The sequence below is a fragment of the Lethenteron reissneri genome, chromosome 47 (assembly GCF_015708825.2).
Source record: "Lethenteron reissneri isolate LAM-NWPU_2019-01 chromosome 47, ASM1570882v1, whole genome shotgun sequence".
Lineage (NCBI taxonomy): Eukaryota > Metazoa > Chordata > Hyperoartia > Petromyzontiformes > Petromyzontidae > Lethenteron > Lethenteron reissneri.
This window is the reverse complement of record NC_083825.1, coordinates 7,681,206-7,695,390: the sequence shown is the minus strand read 5'-3', so window position 1 is coordinate 7,695,390 and position 14,185 is coordinate 7,681,206. Positions and strand designations below refer to the sequence as shown.

The following is a 14,185-nucleotide window of genomic DNA, read 5'->3' as shown; positions in this document are numbered from 1 at the left end:
TGAGTAGGAAAAAATTACCCTCTTCTTGATAGGGTCTCTCGGGCTCCGATTAGCACGGTTGGCTACGTATGGTGCAAAAGAAGTTCAACATACAGACATAGTATGGCCTTTCTGCCAACAGTGGTGTGAACAAGTAATTGCAAATTTTGATTTAAAGCTTTCGTGACTGCAGGGATTCATATTCTTGGTTCTTTCGGTAAAGTCACGTAGAAGGGAAATAATAAAATAATAAAAATATAACACAAATATTCTCACGACGTTTCGACTGCAACACAAGCAATCATCATCAGGTGTGAAATCCACAGCAAGAAAATGTAATAAGTAATTGCAAATTTGCACCATTACCATTGAAGAGGAGACTTGAGATGGTTAAGCAGGATCTTTATTTCTAAGGCAACTCACACCGTACTTCCACTAATCATCGGAAACCAACCCCGAACCCTCAAAATCCTCTCCCTCATATAGCCCATCTCCCCTACTTTTTTAACACGCATTCCCTTCTCGGGTTTTCCGCCCTTGTTAACCTTCCCAGGGTTTTCTCCCCCTTGCCAATCCTTCTCGGGTTTTCCCCACTCTTATTAATCCTTCTGGGGCCTATCCGATCAGTGTCCTTCACTCAATAATCGCATTGCGTGTCATACACGGCAGCGCTCCCGTGGCCCTTAACCCGTGGTTATGTGGTGTTTGTGTGTGAGGATGTCCCGAACATCCTCTACACCATTATGTAATTTTGTGTTTCATTGGCCTGCCTTAGAGATAATGCCTATAAAAAAACTTTGTTATTGCATTTGTGTCTCTGAATGTGTCATTATCACACAGGCGCACCCGGCTAGTCTTAATTTCACATCCTGAAAATCACAGTTTTTGAAAGAGAAAAAACGTGTTCACCGACCAAGTGGCTCAAACTACTAAACTATTAATACGATTTTTATTTTTACAGGTAAGGCCCCACTGAGCTATGTAGCTCTTTTTCAGAAGTGACTTGGCCACAAATGATAGCTCAATGAAGTGCTTATCACGTGGACGTTTATAGCTATAAATGTATGTTGATTCTAATTGTCGAGGGAAGAACCGGAGGACCTGGAGAAAAATTCATGGGACCACTTGGAGAGAGAGACACACGCAAATTCCAAATATACAGGTTGGGATCTAATCCATGACCTCCCTGTATACCAGACGAGGCAGTTAATTTTTTACTTAAAACTTTCGTGACTGCAGGAATTCATATTCTTTGGTTTTTTCGGTAAAGTCACGTAGATAGTAAAATAATCTAAAAAATAAAGTTAATATCTCACCACCGCCGTGGCCAAAGCTAGAGTGAGCGGCTCACAACTGTAAGCTTGTGAGTTCAAATCCTGGTTGGAGGCTGACTCCACCCATCATCTTGATTTGAAGCTTTCGTGACTGCAGGATTCCATACTCTTTGGTTTTTTCGGTAAAGTCCACCCATCATCCTTTGGGGGTTAATAAAATGGAAACCACTTTGTAGGTGAAGTCAACAGTGTTTGTCCTCTGGAGGGGACTTGCCCCCCCGTTTTGGGTTGCAGAGAGGAGCTGAGCACCATCTCAATGGTCATAAAAAAAAAACTGACCTTTTTATAACAAACTATTTTCTTTGTTTTAGATCTGCAAATACCTTGGCCTAGCGAAGGTGGTGGTGCAGCTGGTCACCGAGAATGAACCATACCGCCTGCACCCCCACAGCCTGGTGGGCAAGAATGCTGAGAACGGTGCCGTCAGCTGCACCGTGGGCCCGCACGACATGACGGCGATGTGAGTTTAACCTCCCGGCGATTAACGTGGTTGGGCCTACGTACGTATGGTAGCCAACATACGTGAGTGCGTATGTGATGCGACAGAGTTTCTGGGAGGCTCAACTGGGGATTGCACGAGGAGCTGCTGGGTCGGTACGAGTATAAAATTGGAATCTCTGGAGCTTCTTGATTCGGACACCGACGCCATCGCTCCAATGATGTTATTTTGTAATGTTTAGTTTTATGTCGCGTCGTTCGTGCAAATTGCATCTCACAATTGCTGAGGAACCACGAGCAAGCGGAAAGACAGCCAAGTGGGTAAGCCGGCACCGAAAATTGCCCAAGCTCTGCGATTATATATTAAGATGTTTACAGCCATTCCATGAGTGATAACGCAACCTTAGACTGGCACCTCTACACTCAGCCATCCCTCATGGTACTAATTTGAGGCTGAGTCGACCTAGGGGAGGCCCAGGACCAGTTTAGATAATCGTCACCGGTGTTGGCCTGTGAGCGGGAACCGAACTCGGGCCGCCGGGTTTCTAGCGCAGTGCGCTAACTGCTACACTTCCGCTGTAAACTTACACACATGCAAATCGCTGCCTCCTTTCTAAGTCGCGCCATTGTTTTGTTTTGGCCCTTGCCACTTGCACCACGCTCCCGGGATAGGTTCCCCAGCCTCGGTGTGCTGCACGTCACCAAGAAGAGCGTGGCATCTGTACTGGAGAAGTTGTGGTCGGATGCGCAGATCTCCGGGCTGGCCAACATTGGCAACATCGTTCTTGAGAGCGGCTTCCACAACGTCCACGCGCGGGACCTGACGGGTAACGTGCCACAAAGCCACAAAGCCACAGCCACCGTGCGCTTTAAATTTCGATTTAAAGCTTTCGTGACTGCAGGGATTCATCTTCTTGGTTCTTTCGGTAAAGTCGCGTAGAATGGAAATAATAAAATAATAAGATTTTTTACATAATAAAATCATTCTCACGACGTCTGCGCTTCTCGACAGACCTGTTCTTCACCTGAGGACGGCTGCTTGCGTTGTGGGTGAAACCTCGTGAGAATTATTTTATTATGTTTTATTTTTATTATTTACATTCTACGTGACTTTACCGAAAGAACCAAGAAGATGAAACCGTGCGCTTTGTTACTGCCGTTTGCCGTGTTTCGTTTTTACTGTGAGCAACGGCACACGAGAGTGGCCGTCTTGCATAGCTCTGTGTTGATAGCCACGGTGGCGACATGTTAACTACCTCGCCTGGTATGCAGGAAGTCGTGGGTTCGATCCCGATCCTGACGCCTGTATATTTCGAGTTTGCATGTTCCCCCCGTGGTTGCGTGGATTTTTCTCCAGGTCCTACGCTTTTTGAAGCATGCGTTTATACACTAAAAGTTTAGAGTAATTGACTGCTTTAATTTTCCATGAGATAAGCCACTTCGTTCAGCTATCATTTGCGGCCGGGTAGCTTCTGAAAAAGAGCTATATAGCTCAGTGGGCCTTACCTGATAAAAACATAGTTGAGTTTTAGTTTAGTTTTCTGGTTGTTTCGTGTGTGCTTTGAGCATGCTCTCTCGCGTCCGTACAACGCCGAAATTGCACCGGAAAGCTACATTGCACGACCGCGAGAAAAAACTACGGAAACTCTCCCCGACCACGCCGACAATGCAGCTGCTGTAACGGCCTCGACCGTGTGACGCGTTTTCCGCTCGACAGACACGGAGGCGCGGCAGATCAAGAACGACGCGCAGCAGGGTGCCAAGACCATCGACTTGAGCGTGGCGCGCCTCATGTTCACCGCCTACCTGCCCGACAGCAACGGCGTCTTCACCCACCGCCTTGCCCCCGTCTTCTCCAACCCCATCTACGACAGCAGTAAGTCGTCGACACCTGGCTTGTCACCACGTTTCCTTCACGCGCGTCCCGATCCCGTTTCGCCGCCGCTGCCGCTCCGTGTGGAGACTGACGTTGCTATGGTTCGAATCGCCGACTCCCGAGCCGCGCTCATGAATGGGACGTTCGTTCGTCACCGCGGAGTCGGCGAAGGACCGTTGCGCCAAACGTGTGAACTCTTGCGACGGCGTTCGCATCAACTGCTCTTGCCACCGCCGTACACCGCCGTCGCTATTGATCTGTTTGATCCATGGATCACGTGGGGGGGGGGGGGTAGTGACCACAGGGGTGGCAGGCGCCACCATTTTTTTGAACGTCGACCGCCAACTGACGTGCGCAATTTGCTGGAGTTTGCATAAATGAGATGACATTCCCAATCCCATTTCATCCCCCACTGGCTCCAAATCCAATCCAAGCCTACATTTTTCAGAGAAAGCACTCACTTTCTTCAAGATCCTTGATGGACTTGTAACAGCCTAACCCTCTTCTCCCATCTCATAACACTCAACTACATGCACTCAACTACCTATCGCTTCTCGTCTCCAGGGTGTCACGTCACCCCCAACGTAACTTACCCCTAACGTTGACGCTTAGATTTTTACAAAGTTCACGACAATCTTAAACAAACTGGCTGATTGCCCTGGTATCGGTATTCACCGTTGCTCTTTCACCACTGCGATGCCGAGTCAATTATGCTAAATGTCAAGATTCCGTAATTTCTTATGAAAAGTAATTAGCAGCAAACTTTAGCTGTCAATGATTTGAGCGCCATGCTAATAATCCTGTCTGGGCCGCCATTTTCTTCTTCCACCCTGCGCCCTGTTGACCTTTTCACAGAGGCTCCCAATGCCAACAACCTGAAGATCGTGCGCATGGACAAAACGTCGGGCTGCGTGACGGGAGGCGACGAGGTGTACCTGCTCTGTGACAAGGTGCAAAAAGGTGAGGAGCTTTTCGATTTAAAGCTTTCGTGACTGCAGGGATTCATATTCTTAGGTTTTTTCGGTAAAGTCACGTAGGTAAATACAGCTATCGTGCTGTGACGGTTCCACCTGAAGACGGAAGCTTGTGTTGCCTCCGAAACGTCGTGATTTTTTTTTTCATTTTAATTTTACTTTTATTAATTTAAATTTTTTACCTACGTGACTTTACCGAAAAAACCTAAGAATATGAATCCTTGCAGTCACGAAAGCTTCAAATGCAGAGATTCATCTTCTTGGTTCTTTCAGTAAAGTCACGTAGAAGGGAAATAATAAAAAATAAAACGTAATAAAATACAATTCTCACGACGTTTCGGCCACAAAACGTCGTGAGAATTGAGGACGGCTGCTTGCGTTGTGGCCGAAACGTCGTGAGAATTGTATTTTATTATGTTTTATTTTTATTATTTCCCTTCTACGTGACTTTACCGAAAGAATCAAGAAGAAGGTGGGGAGCCACACGCGCAGTGTGCCGATCCAAACGGACGCTGCGAAACCTCTTCAGTTTGTTAGTCCCCATCCCCGCAACGTACGATTAGCACGGTTGGCTATGTACGTTGCAAAAGAAGTTCAGCGTACATACAACATTCTTCACTGTGTTGTGCCCGCTCTCTGCGGCTGTCTCCAACGCTCTTCCTTCCGATATTAGGAAACCACCGGAGCTGTGCACTTTCAAATATAGATTAGAAACTGATTTCCTTAAATAGCTTGTTGCGTTTAGTTTGTCCTTCCCCCGCAACCTCCGATTAGCCACGGTTGGCTACGTATGGTGTGAATGAATTTATACATATGTAATAACAGCCATAGAGGGTTCACGTGGGGATTGGCTTGCCGGTCCTGCTTTGTAGCCAATAAGGGTTGAGATAGGGAGCGTGGGCCCGGCGTGATCACGGCATGTCATCAGGAGTGATTGGCCTAGCCATTCGGGGCCCCAGCTAATGGGGATCCGGATGAGAGGCGTGGTCCCGGGAGTGACAGGGAACCATCGAGAATGGTCGAGGCTGTCCATGGAGGATTGGCTGGGGGGACCACGTGACGAAGGGATTAAGAGAGAGTGAGAGAGAACGATCGAGAGCAGACTGGAAAACGAACAGGGCGAGAGCCACGCACGTACGGGGGCTCTGGGTGCCACGTGCGCGGTGGGAAACTGGTGTGAAGTCTGCCCGCTCTCTGTTGTCTGCCAACAACGGAGCGTGAGTGAATAAAGTGTATCGTAGAGGTGAAAATAAAGAGGACCGATTCCGAAGCCGTCTCCGAAGGATTATTACACATAGTACATTCATGTATTATGATCAGCTCGTGAACGCTTGCCAAAATATATCTTACGTCATCTTCTCTCTCGCTGCATTCCCTCCCCTATTTATGTTTTGGAGATAACTCTGTTCATTAGTTTATTATGACATGACGCTCTAATGATTGTCACGACTTTCACCATCCCCCGTCATCCCCTCCCCTAATCTTCCTCTCTACTTTTGTTTAATTCAATAAAATGTAACAAAAATAGACAAACATCACAATTCAAAACCCTACTATAGCCTTAGGAGAAATTTTAAAACAGGCAATTACTGGATTCTCAAGTACATGTTTACTTCCAGCAACCATTTATCAATCCCCTGCTGGATGCGGGACTCATGGTGCGATCGAAGTTCAATGTACAGGCAGTCCTCGACTTATGAACACCTTTACAAACGCCTGCACTTACGAACACCCGACTGAGGAACACCTGCACTTACGAACCCGCTTCCATAAATACTTTTTTCACATGCACGCACCTGCCCCCCTCCATCCGTGGCTCCACGTTCCCGCTGTGACTTTAACCAAGCTTCCCGATGTGCGTGTCGTCTTGCCGATCGATGATCGGAGTGCGTCAGCGGGCGCTGTTGTGCGCTGTGGAAACTGTGTGTGTGTGTGTGCGTGTTGTGTTTACTCATCGATTGGTTGTTGTCTGCCCTATTGTTCCCAGAGGACATCCAGGTGCGATTTTTTCACGACGATTGGGAAGCTTGGGGAAATTTCGGACCGACGGATGTTCACAAACAGGTGACTAAAAAAAAGCTGACAAATGCCGTGGGAAAAGAAAAGTTTCCTTAGCTTAACACATTACCAAACCTAAACCGTGTTTCCTCTTTTATCTTGAGAAACTTGAATCGTGCTCTTCATTGTCGCCTGCTTTGCATTTGGGCCTTTGACAGTGGTGCACAAGTGCAAATGACAACTCAATACTTTTGTAAAAACAAAACGCTATTCTAAAGAGGAAAATGTATAATAGGCAAGGTTTTTGGGTAATAACCGTTCATAGCCGAGAAGTTCCATTTCTGAAAACGTCGCCTGTGATACATTTCTCCTCTTTAAGGGAGTGTTTTTATTTATTTAACGTTTCGTACTGCGGCTGTGGCGAAGTCCAAACGATTAAACACGTCACCGACGAATGTTCCATCCATGCAACATTGTGGCGGTGTTGCTGCGATCCACGCAGCGTCTACTGCTGCCGCCTTAGATTGGTTGAACAAATTTTGCATTCAACTATAACACGTTGTAGTGTTAACGGTCGTTTTCCATCCTGCCATACGTACGAAGAAGAATTGACGAATGTAAAGACCTATATTCGCTTAGTCTAAACCGTTAACGAATCACAGACAATAGCAGGCATCGAGGGGCTTGGATTCGACGACGATTCGAACGACCTCCTCTCTCCCCGCACAGTACGCCATCGTGTTCAAGACGCCGCGTTACTGCAACGTGGACATCAGCAAGTCGGTCACCGTGTTCGTGCAGCTGAGGAGGAAGTCGGACAGTGAGACGAGCGAGGCGAAGCCGTTCATCTACTACCCGCAGAAACAAGGCACGTCCTCGCGATTGTCGCATGGCCAGTCGTCGCTCAGCCGTGCTCGGTGCGGTTCGCTCTTAGGCGTGTTGGCTCTTCGCTTGTTTATCAGGTGAATTTACAGCTTGAGAAATGATTATTCCCGTTTGGCCGCAATGGATTGTGGGTTGGGACAGTGCTGCCCCCCTACTGTGTGGAACAGAGGTCACTCAGAAACGCATCTCTGAGGTAGCTGTGATATCTACTTCCATGGGCTATTCCCTAATATGAAAGGTTGGGAGATTTCCACCTGGATTACTTCATGGTATGGCGTGACACCGATCGCGTTTGTACACGCGCAACGCTTTTGCCAGTTCACTGCTGGAAGAAACCTCTCCACGTCATGTCGGTCTCGGGCAGCGTTGACCGCACTTCACGCCGTTCAATGGATTTTGCTCGCACGATCTGGATGAAATTTTTGGGGGTGGGGGGGCGAGAAGAGAATCGTTTTTTATTTTTTATTTCTAAAACGTCCTCTGTTCCTTCTTCCATTACAGACAAGGAGGAGGTGGCCCGCAAGCGGCAGAAGACGCTGCCGCACTTCTCGGACCACTTGGGCGGCGGCGGCATGGGTGGCGGCATGGGTGGTGGCATGGGCGGTGGCATGGGCGGTGGCATGGGCTCCACCTCCATGGCTCCTGGCACTAGCGGGGGCGCCACCGAGTTTTTCGGTGGCCCGAGCATGGAGGGCCCGACGGGAGGCTCCTACAGCACGTTGGGCGGCGGCGGTGGCGGCAGTATGTGGAGCCACGGCAGCCACTCCGGTACGCTCGTCGCGGTGCGGGGATTTGTGATGCGCTGTGTGGGGAGATCGATCCTGACCGTTGGTCATCGTCTCCATCAATGTTATTGCCAATGCCATTGCTACATTCGTCGTCGTCATCGTTATGATTCACAGTTTGTACATAACGTACGACTGACCACACACTTTTATATTAATCACCACTACTTAGCAAAGGCCCAAAGGCCAAAGATGGTAAACGGCCAGCAACAAACAGCATTATACTATTGAAGGTTAACTGTTGTCACCATCATAAGCCACTGTCAATCCACTGCTGGATAAAGGCTTCCCAAAGTGTTGCCTTATCCCACCTACCATTCACAACAACTTTTAGGTCCCCTATGAATGTGTTCAACATGATTCGCGCCTCCGATTAGCACGGTTGGCTACGTACGGTGTGAAAGAAGTTCAACATACTTACATACGAGCCTCCGTGATGCCGAAATGACTGTGCGCTGTGTGGTGTGTGCTGGTCGTGCAGACTTTAGCGGTGGATTCAACTTTCAAACAAACGCCATGAACATGAACTTCTCTGAGCTCACTCTGCCAGGTCTGGCACCTCCTCATCAGCAAGGTGTGTGGTGCCCAAAGACACTCAACTGTGATCGAGATCTCCCTTGCAGAAGCCCTCCTCGAGTTTTTCACCTGACTATCTCATGCTGCACGACTGTTATCTAGAACGTTGGAGGGAAGGTTTAATGGATCACGTGAATCTGTCAATCCCCCCCATACCTGTTGGAGTTTGTGGTACAGCAAAGTGGATGTGACAGTTTCCTACCACACTCGTTAGACAGCAGTTGACCGAACATGCCAGCGCACGACCATCTTATCAAATAATCTTGACACTTCACGAGCCTTAATCTGGGTACAAACGCCATCGTCATTGTCAATCTGGATGCTGCTGGACTATCAGTTCAGAGGTCGTCGGTTCAATGCTCGAGCGTGGCAATTGAAACTATGGGTAAGTTTCTTAAATACCCCCCGCCACCACCTACTCGGCAGTGTCAGTGGTGTACACCACAGTTAGTCATTGGGCAGTTGGTGAGACTGTAAAGTTCGGGTACTTCCACCTCTCTCAGACATCTGACCAGCATGGAAGAGTAGGCGAAAAAATACCCTCTAGAGGGGATGTCTGGAGCTTCCCCGAGTAAAGTCCCTTCCACCAGCGTTTCTGTGAGCAACAACGTGCAGGACAGCACCTTTATTTCTGTTGTTTATTTAACACATAGGCTTTCACGACTAATATTCATAATGAAGGGTTTTTTTGGGTTAGATATATGGATGTATGTTGAATTTATTTGGCACCGTTCGTAGCCAGCCATGCCTATGGGAGGTGTATAAATATAAGTGTGTCGTTAATCCACCACCACTCGACACAGCCAATCAGTAAGGTTTGTCACGTGAACAAAACGTGCCAATTAGCAATTACTTCAACACACTTGTGTGATGGCGAGTAAGCTCAAAACATTTATAATTGAGTATGACGTTTCGCTGGCGATTACTGTTTATGGTTTGCGAATGGCGAGGTATTTCATCACCTAAGGAAATAAGCTGGAGTTAATGCGCCCATAAAAATAACAAGCATTTAAAATGAACATAATTTCACATACATTGCTCAGCGGTAGAGCGAGCGGCCCGCAATCGTAAGGTTGTGAGATCAAATCCTGTTTGGGGGTTGAACTCATCCCTCTGCGGGTCGGTGACACGAGCATCGCTTTGTGGGGACGTCAACTGTGGTCATCCTATGGAGAGACTCGCACCCGTCATAGTAATGTGGAATCTCCACCGCCATAAACAGGAACTAAGCGCCCGCCTCATTGCTCATTCGCGCAGGATAGTCGCTACGAGTGACGATGTTCTTCAGTGCAGAATCGTTTGCCATTCTACATTAGGCAACTCCAAAAGGACGGGTCGGAGTGGTTAGCTGGTCGCCCTGTAGACGGCACATTGCGTCGTGACTCGTTCCCCTGTCGGTGCGTTATTTGACATTAACTCGCGCACTTGTGGGAATGGTTATTATACTTGTTCAAGGTTGGCTTTTGTTTCTCAGATTAACGCTGTCGGCTACCGCGATGATCCAACGGAGGGGCTATGGCTTGAGTTGATGCAGTAATACGTCACAATGACTAAAAGTTAGTCACGTCCCATGCTGTGTTTATCACAGTTAAACAAAAATTTTGGAAAGTACCTAAGAGATTCGGCAAGCACCGGGCACAGTGCGTACAATACATTAAAGGTCACATTCTCTTTTAGTCTGATGCTGTGTGCATTCTTCAACTCTTACTGAGTTACCCGTGGGTACAAGGTGGTAGATCCCCCCCCAGTCGTCTGGTATTAAAGCTGCTGCGGTTGTTCCTGGTCTAGTCACAGTTGCTCTTGTGAGCGGAGACTGAGGATCACAGAGCAAGTGTTTGAGTCGAACTTTTCAACTTACCCTGTCTTTTTCAAATCTCTCTTGGCATCTAGATATTGCTGGTATCAACTACGCTTACCAGGGTGAGTATTCATTTTATCTATACATTGTGTTTTGTTCATCATCATCATTCACCATCATCATCATCACCATTAGCCGTGTTCATTGCACTTCTTACCATTATGCTGCAGTGTTATAATTATTTAGATTTTAATCTAAGTCCATTTATTACTTTTTGGTAATGGTTTCAGTGATATATACATGTTCTCTAATCTATGCATCTAAATTTAATTTAAAGAATGAATATGTTTTGTTCGAGATGTTTTATGTAAATTATTATTAAAATTATAATATTATAAATGTGTTAAAAATATACACACTCTTTAGTTTTTTACTTGAAAGAACACTACTGATTAATTGTAATTTTGTCATTCATGTTCTTTGAACTGTACATTTTTTCTACTTTTATATTAAAATGTTGTAACGTAAAGGGAAAACGTGTGGTTAGAAGGAGTACATTTCCTGTATGGGTCCCGGGAAACATGAAACTGTAAAATGTCTCCACGTAACAACATAGCGCTTCAACACAGCATGGCGATTATTAGTTCATTACTGCCTACTACACTGCTGTCTTGAAATTAGATAAATATTATAACTGCGTTTTATATTCTCCCCCCTTTTTTTATCAGGTCTTGAATTTGACGGTAAGCGTTGTCCATTCCTTTATTCTTATTCTCACACACTCGGCTGTTTTGATCATCCATACACTTAAACATGCATTTTAAAAACGACTTTAAATGCTATTTATCTGGAAGTTATTTGAATACAATACATTTTGGATGTATGTTGAACTTATTTAGCACCGTACGTAGCCAAGCGTGCTAAGCGGAGGCGTAGGATGTATATATAGATCGTGTTACATCAAACAATATCTCGTTACACGACAACTCAATAATATTTTGTGGCACTAGCATTTTAAAGCGGTAAAAACTCACGTGCGCACACTCACGGGTTTTGATCACGAATGTAATTACAATTTAACGTGCAAGGAAAAAGGCGTGCGGCTAACCACGGCTTTTTGTTGTTGTTGCTGCTTCGGTGCTGTTGTCTGCAGGCTCCGGTGGCGTTCAAGGTTCAGACGGTGAGTGTGTGCGTGCTCCTGGCAACTCGTGTCAGAAACGACACTTCTCTTGTTTGAATACGCGGGGAGGGGGGGGTGTCAGACGTAGCCTGGTGGACGAGCGACCCCCAGTGTCTGCAGACAGAAACGCACGCCTGGATGTCGCGTAGATCATGCGCACGGCATCACGATGATAAGCGTCAGTTGCACGATGCACACGATCTTAATTCTGCACTTGCTTTGAAAGCTACAACCTTTTTGTGCCGTTTATATAATGCAATTCTGCTTTTAGTTTGAGTATATTAGCAATGCGGTTGTATACATTCACAGAGTATTTTTGGCGGTAATATTGAGGTTACTTAAAATAAAATAAGTTTATTTAGGCAACCTCTGTCACAGATCTTCTTGTATACAACTAAACCTATTAATAATTTTACATGTGTATAATCTGCTGCATAGTTGATATTCTATACTATGCATTCAATTATTAATAAACGATAGAATGTTATCATGCCACCTTCTACAGAAACGGTGTCAGTGTAGTTTTGATTCATGTAAAGTATTTCCTGTGTGTTCCACTATTAGCAGTAATAGGCCTATCGATCCCATGCAAAACAAATGCTCGTAGTTATTTCGACACAAAAACTCTTTATGTAACGATATTTGTTAGACAACCCATCAGCTGCCCTGCCTTCTGGCAGTGCATAATTTCAGCAACATTGTTTTAAGACAAACTGTTGACCAGTTTCAACATTCAGTGTCTTACCAGCAGTCAGGCTTGCTTTAAACTAAATAATTTGCGTCGTTGTGGCGAATATACAGTAGACTCGATTATCCGCGCTAATGACGGGGAGGACAGCCGTGGATAATACAAATTGCGGATAATTCAAAAATATACATTTTCCGCATATCTCTGTGCCAAAAAACGAAGTTAAGGTTAAAACCACACGCTTCCATTTCTCTGCCATCGCACAGTTTCGTAAATTAAAACTCACAATAAATGATCGGATAAATAATTAAAAATGAAGCACAACTGATGATTTTGAGTGTTACTCTTTCGATTTAGAACGAATACTAACAATCAACCGATCGATGCGCATGCTCAGTGATAACACTTTCCTGCTCCCGCGCAGAAGACTCAGCTCACTCAGTGGATAGCAGAGCCACGCCAATCAAAATCAAACTCCGCCCCCCGTTGTAAAGATATGCAACTACTGTACTGTAGAGGTCGATCACATGGATTTTGTTCGGTTTAAGCACGTGACTTGTTCTACACATTTCCAAGAATAACAATGTATAAATGTTTATAGATGATTAATGTGGGCTTGAAGGTTATTAATTCATGTCAAAATATCAGGTGCGCGGTTAATCCGCAAATCGGATAAACCGCACGCAGATAATTGAGAGTCTACTGTATATAAAACAAAAGCTTTACTCGCCTTGAAGCAAGCACATGGCGCTCTATGTGAACATGGGTACAGGGGAAGGAGACAAATGTGGCTTGCGCATAGCAGCGCGCTCACTTCGTGTGCCGAGATCTGCAAGGCTAAACGTGAGACATTCTCTTTTTCTGTCTGCGGTCGTGTTCGCATTAGGGATGGAAGCTTTCGAGATTATCAAGCGCCCGGACGAGGAGGACAGCGACAGTGACAGCGACGACGACCACCTGGAAACGGACGCGGCGATGGAGGAGATGCGGCCGACCGTGCACGCCTTCCCGGTGGCGTCGCCGTTGATCAAGGGACGCGAGCGGCCCGGGTTCGTTCCGCTCAAGCCGGCTCACGTGGGCGGCCAGAGTCCCAAGAAGGTCCCCTTCGTCCGCGAGTCCCCGCAGCCCACGAGGAAGCCTGCAGAAGCTCAGACACCGAAGGTCACCGTGGGGAAGCTGGTCAAGGACTCAGCCGTGCAGACCCCTGGTGCGTCCAGTGTGATTAACATCGTCATCATCAGAATCAGAAAGGGTTTTATTCGCCATGAAAGTTTGCACAAACAAGGAATTTACTATGGCAGGAAGGTGCATACATTCAACATGTAGGAATCTTAAAACTTAAATAATTACCAGCCACGGATCTATCAACTGGCTAGATGGAGGCCTTGCCCACAAGCTGGCACCATCTGTCATTGTCTTGGGGATGTAACAGTCAGTTTCTGCAGAAGAACTGATGTCATCACTCCATTTCCTCTTGGATGTGTTCACTACTTTGGCTGCCACTCTGTCTTGACCACTGGCCATCATCTTCTTGCCATGACCTGCCCTGCCCAAAGTCCACTTTTTCAACAGTCAATATGATACCACTATCCTGCGTATATATGTTCTCTAATTCACCTGTTCATCTTTTTGTCTCTCGGCATATTCCAAGCATGCACCTCTCCATGCATCTTT

General features: G+C 46.4%; 1 protein-coding gene across 2 annotated transcripts in view; it reads left to right on the top strand.

The window, feature by feature from the left end:
• Positions 1 to 14,185, top strand: part of LOC133354555 (nuclear factor NF-kappa-B p105 subunit-like) — a 55,038-nt gene that overhangs the window by 30,475 nt on the left and 10,378 nt on the right. For both annotated transcript variants that reach the window (XM_061571478.1, XM_061571479.1), the window contains 12 exons: positions 1,625 to 1,773; positions 2,424 to 2,578; positions 3,469 to 3,627; positions 4,483 to 4,587; positions 6,589 to 6,665; positions 7,329 to 7,467; positions 7,986 to 8,252; positions 8,751 to 8,843; positions 10,736 to 10,765; positions 11,372 to 11,386; positions 11,797 to 11,823; positions 13,398 to 13,718. In XM_061571478.1, coding sequence (XP_061427462.1) covers positions 1,625 to 1,773; positions 2,424 to 2,578; positions 3,469 to 3,627; positions 4,483 to 4,587; positions 6,589 to 6,665; positions 7,329 to 7,467; positions 7,986 to 8,252; positions 8,751 to 8,843; positions 10,736 to 10,765; positions 11,372 to 11,386; positions 11,797 to 11,823; positions 13,398 to 13,718 — 1,537 coding nt within the window. The remainder of the gene's footprint in view (positions 1 to 1,624; positions 1,774 to 2,423; positions 2,579 to 3,468; positions 3,628 to 4,482; positions 4,588 to 6,588; positions 6,666 to 7,328; positions 7,468 to 7,985; positions 8,253 to 8,750; positions 8,844 to 10,735; positions 10,766 to 11,371; positions 11,387 to 11,796; positions 11,824 to 13,397; positions 13,719 to 14,185) is intronic.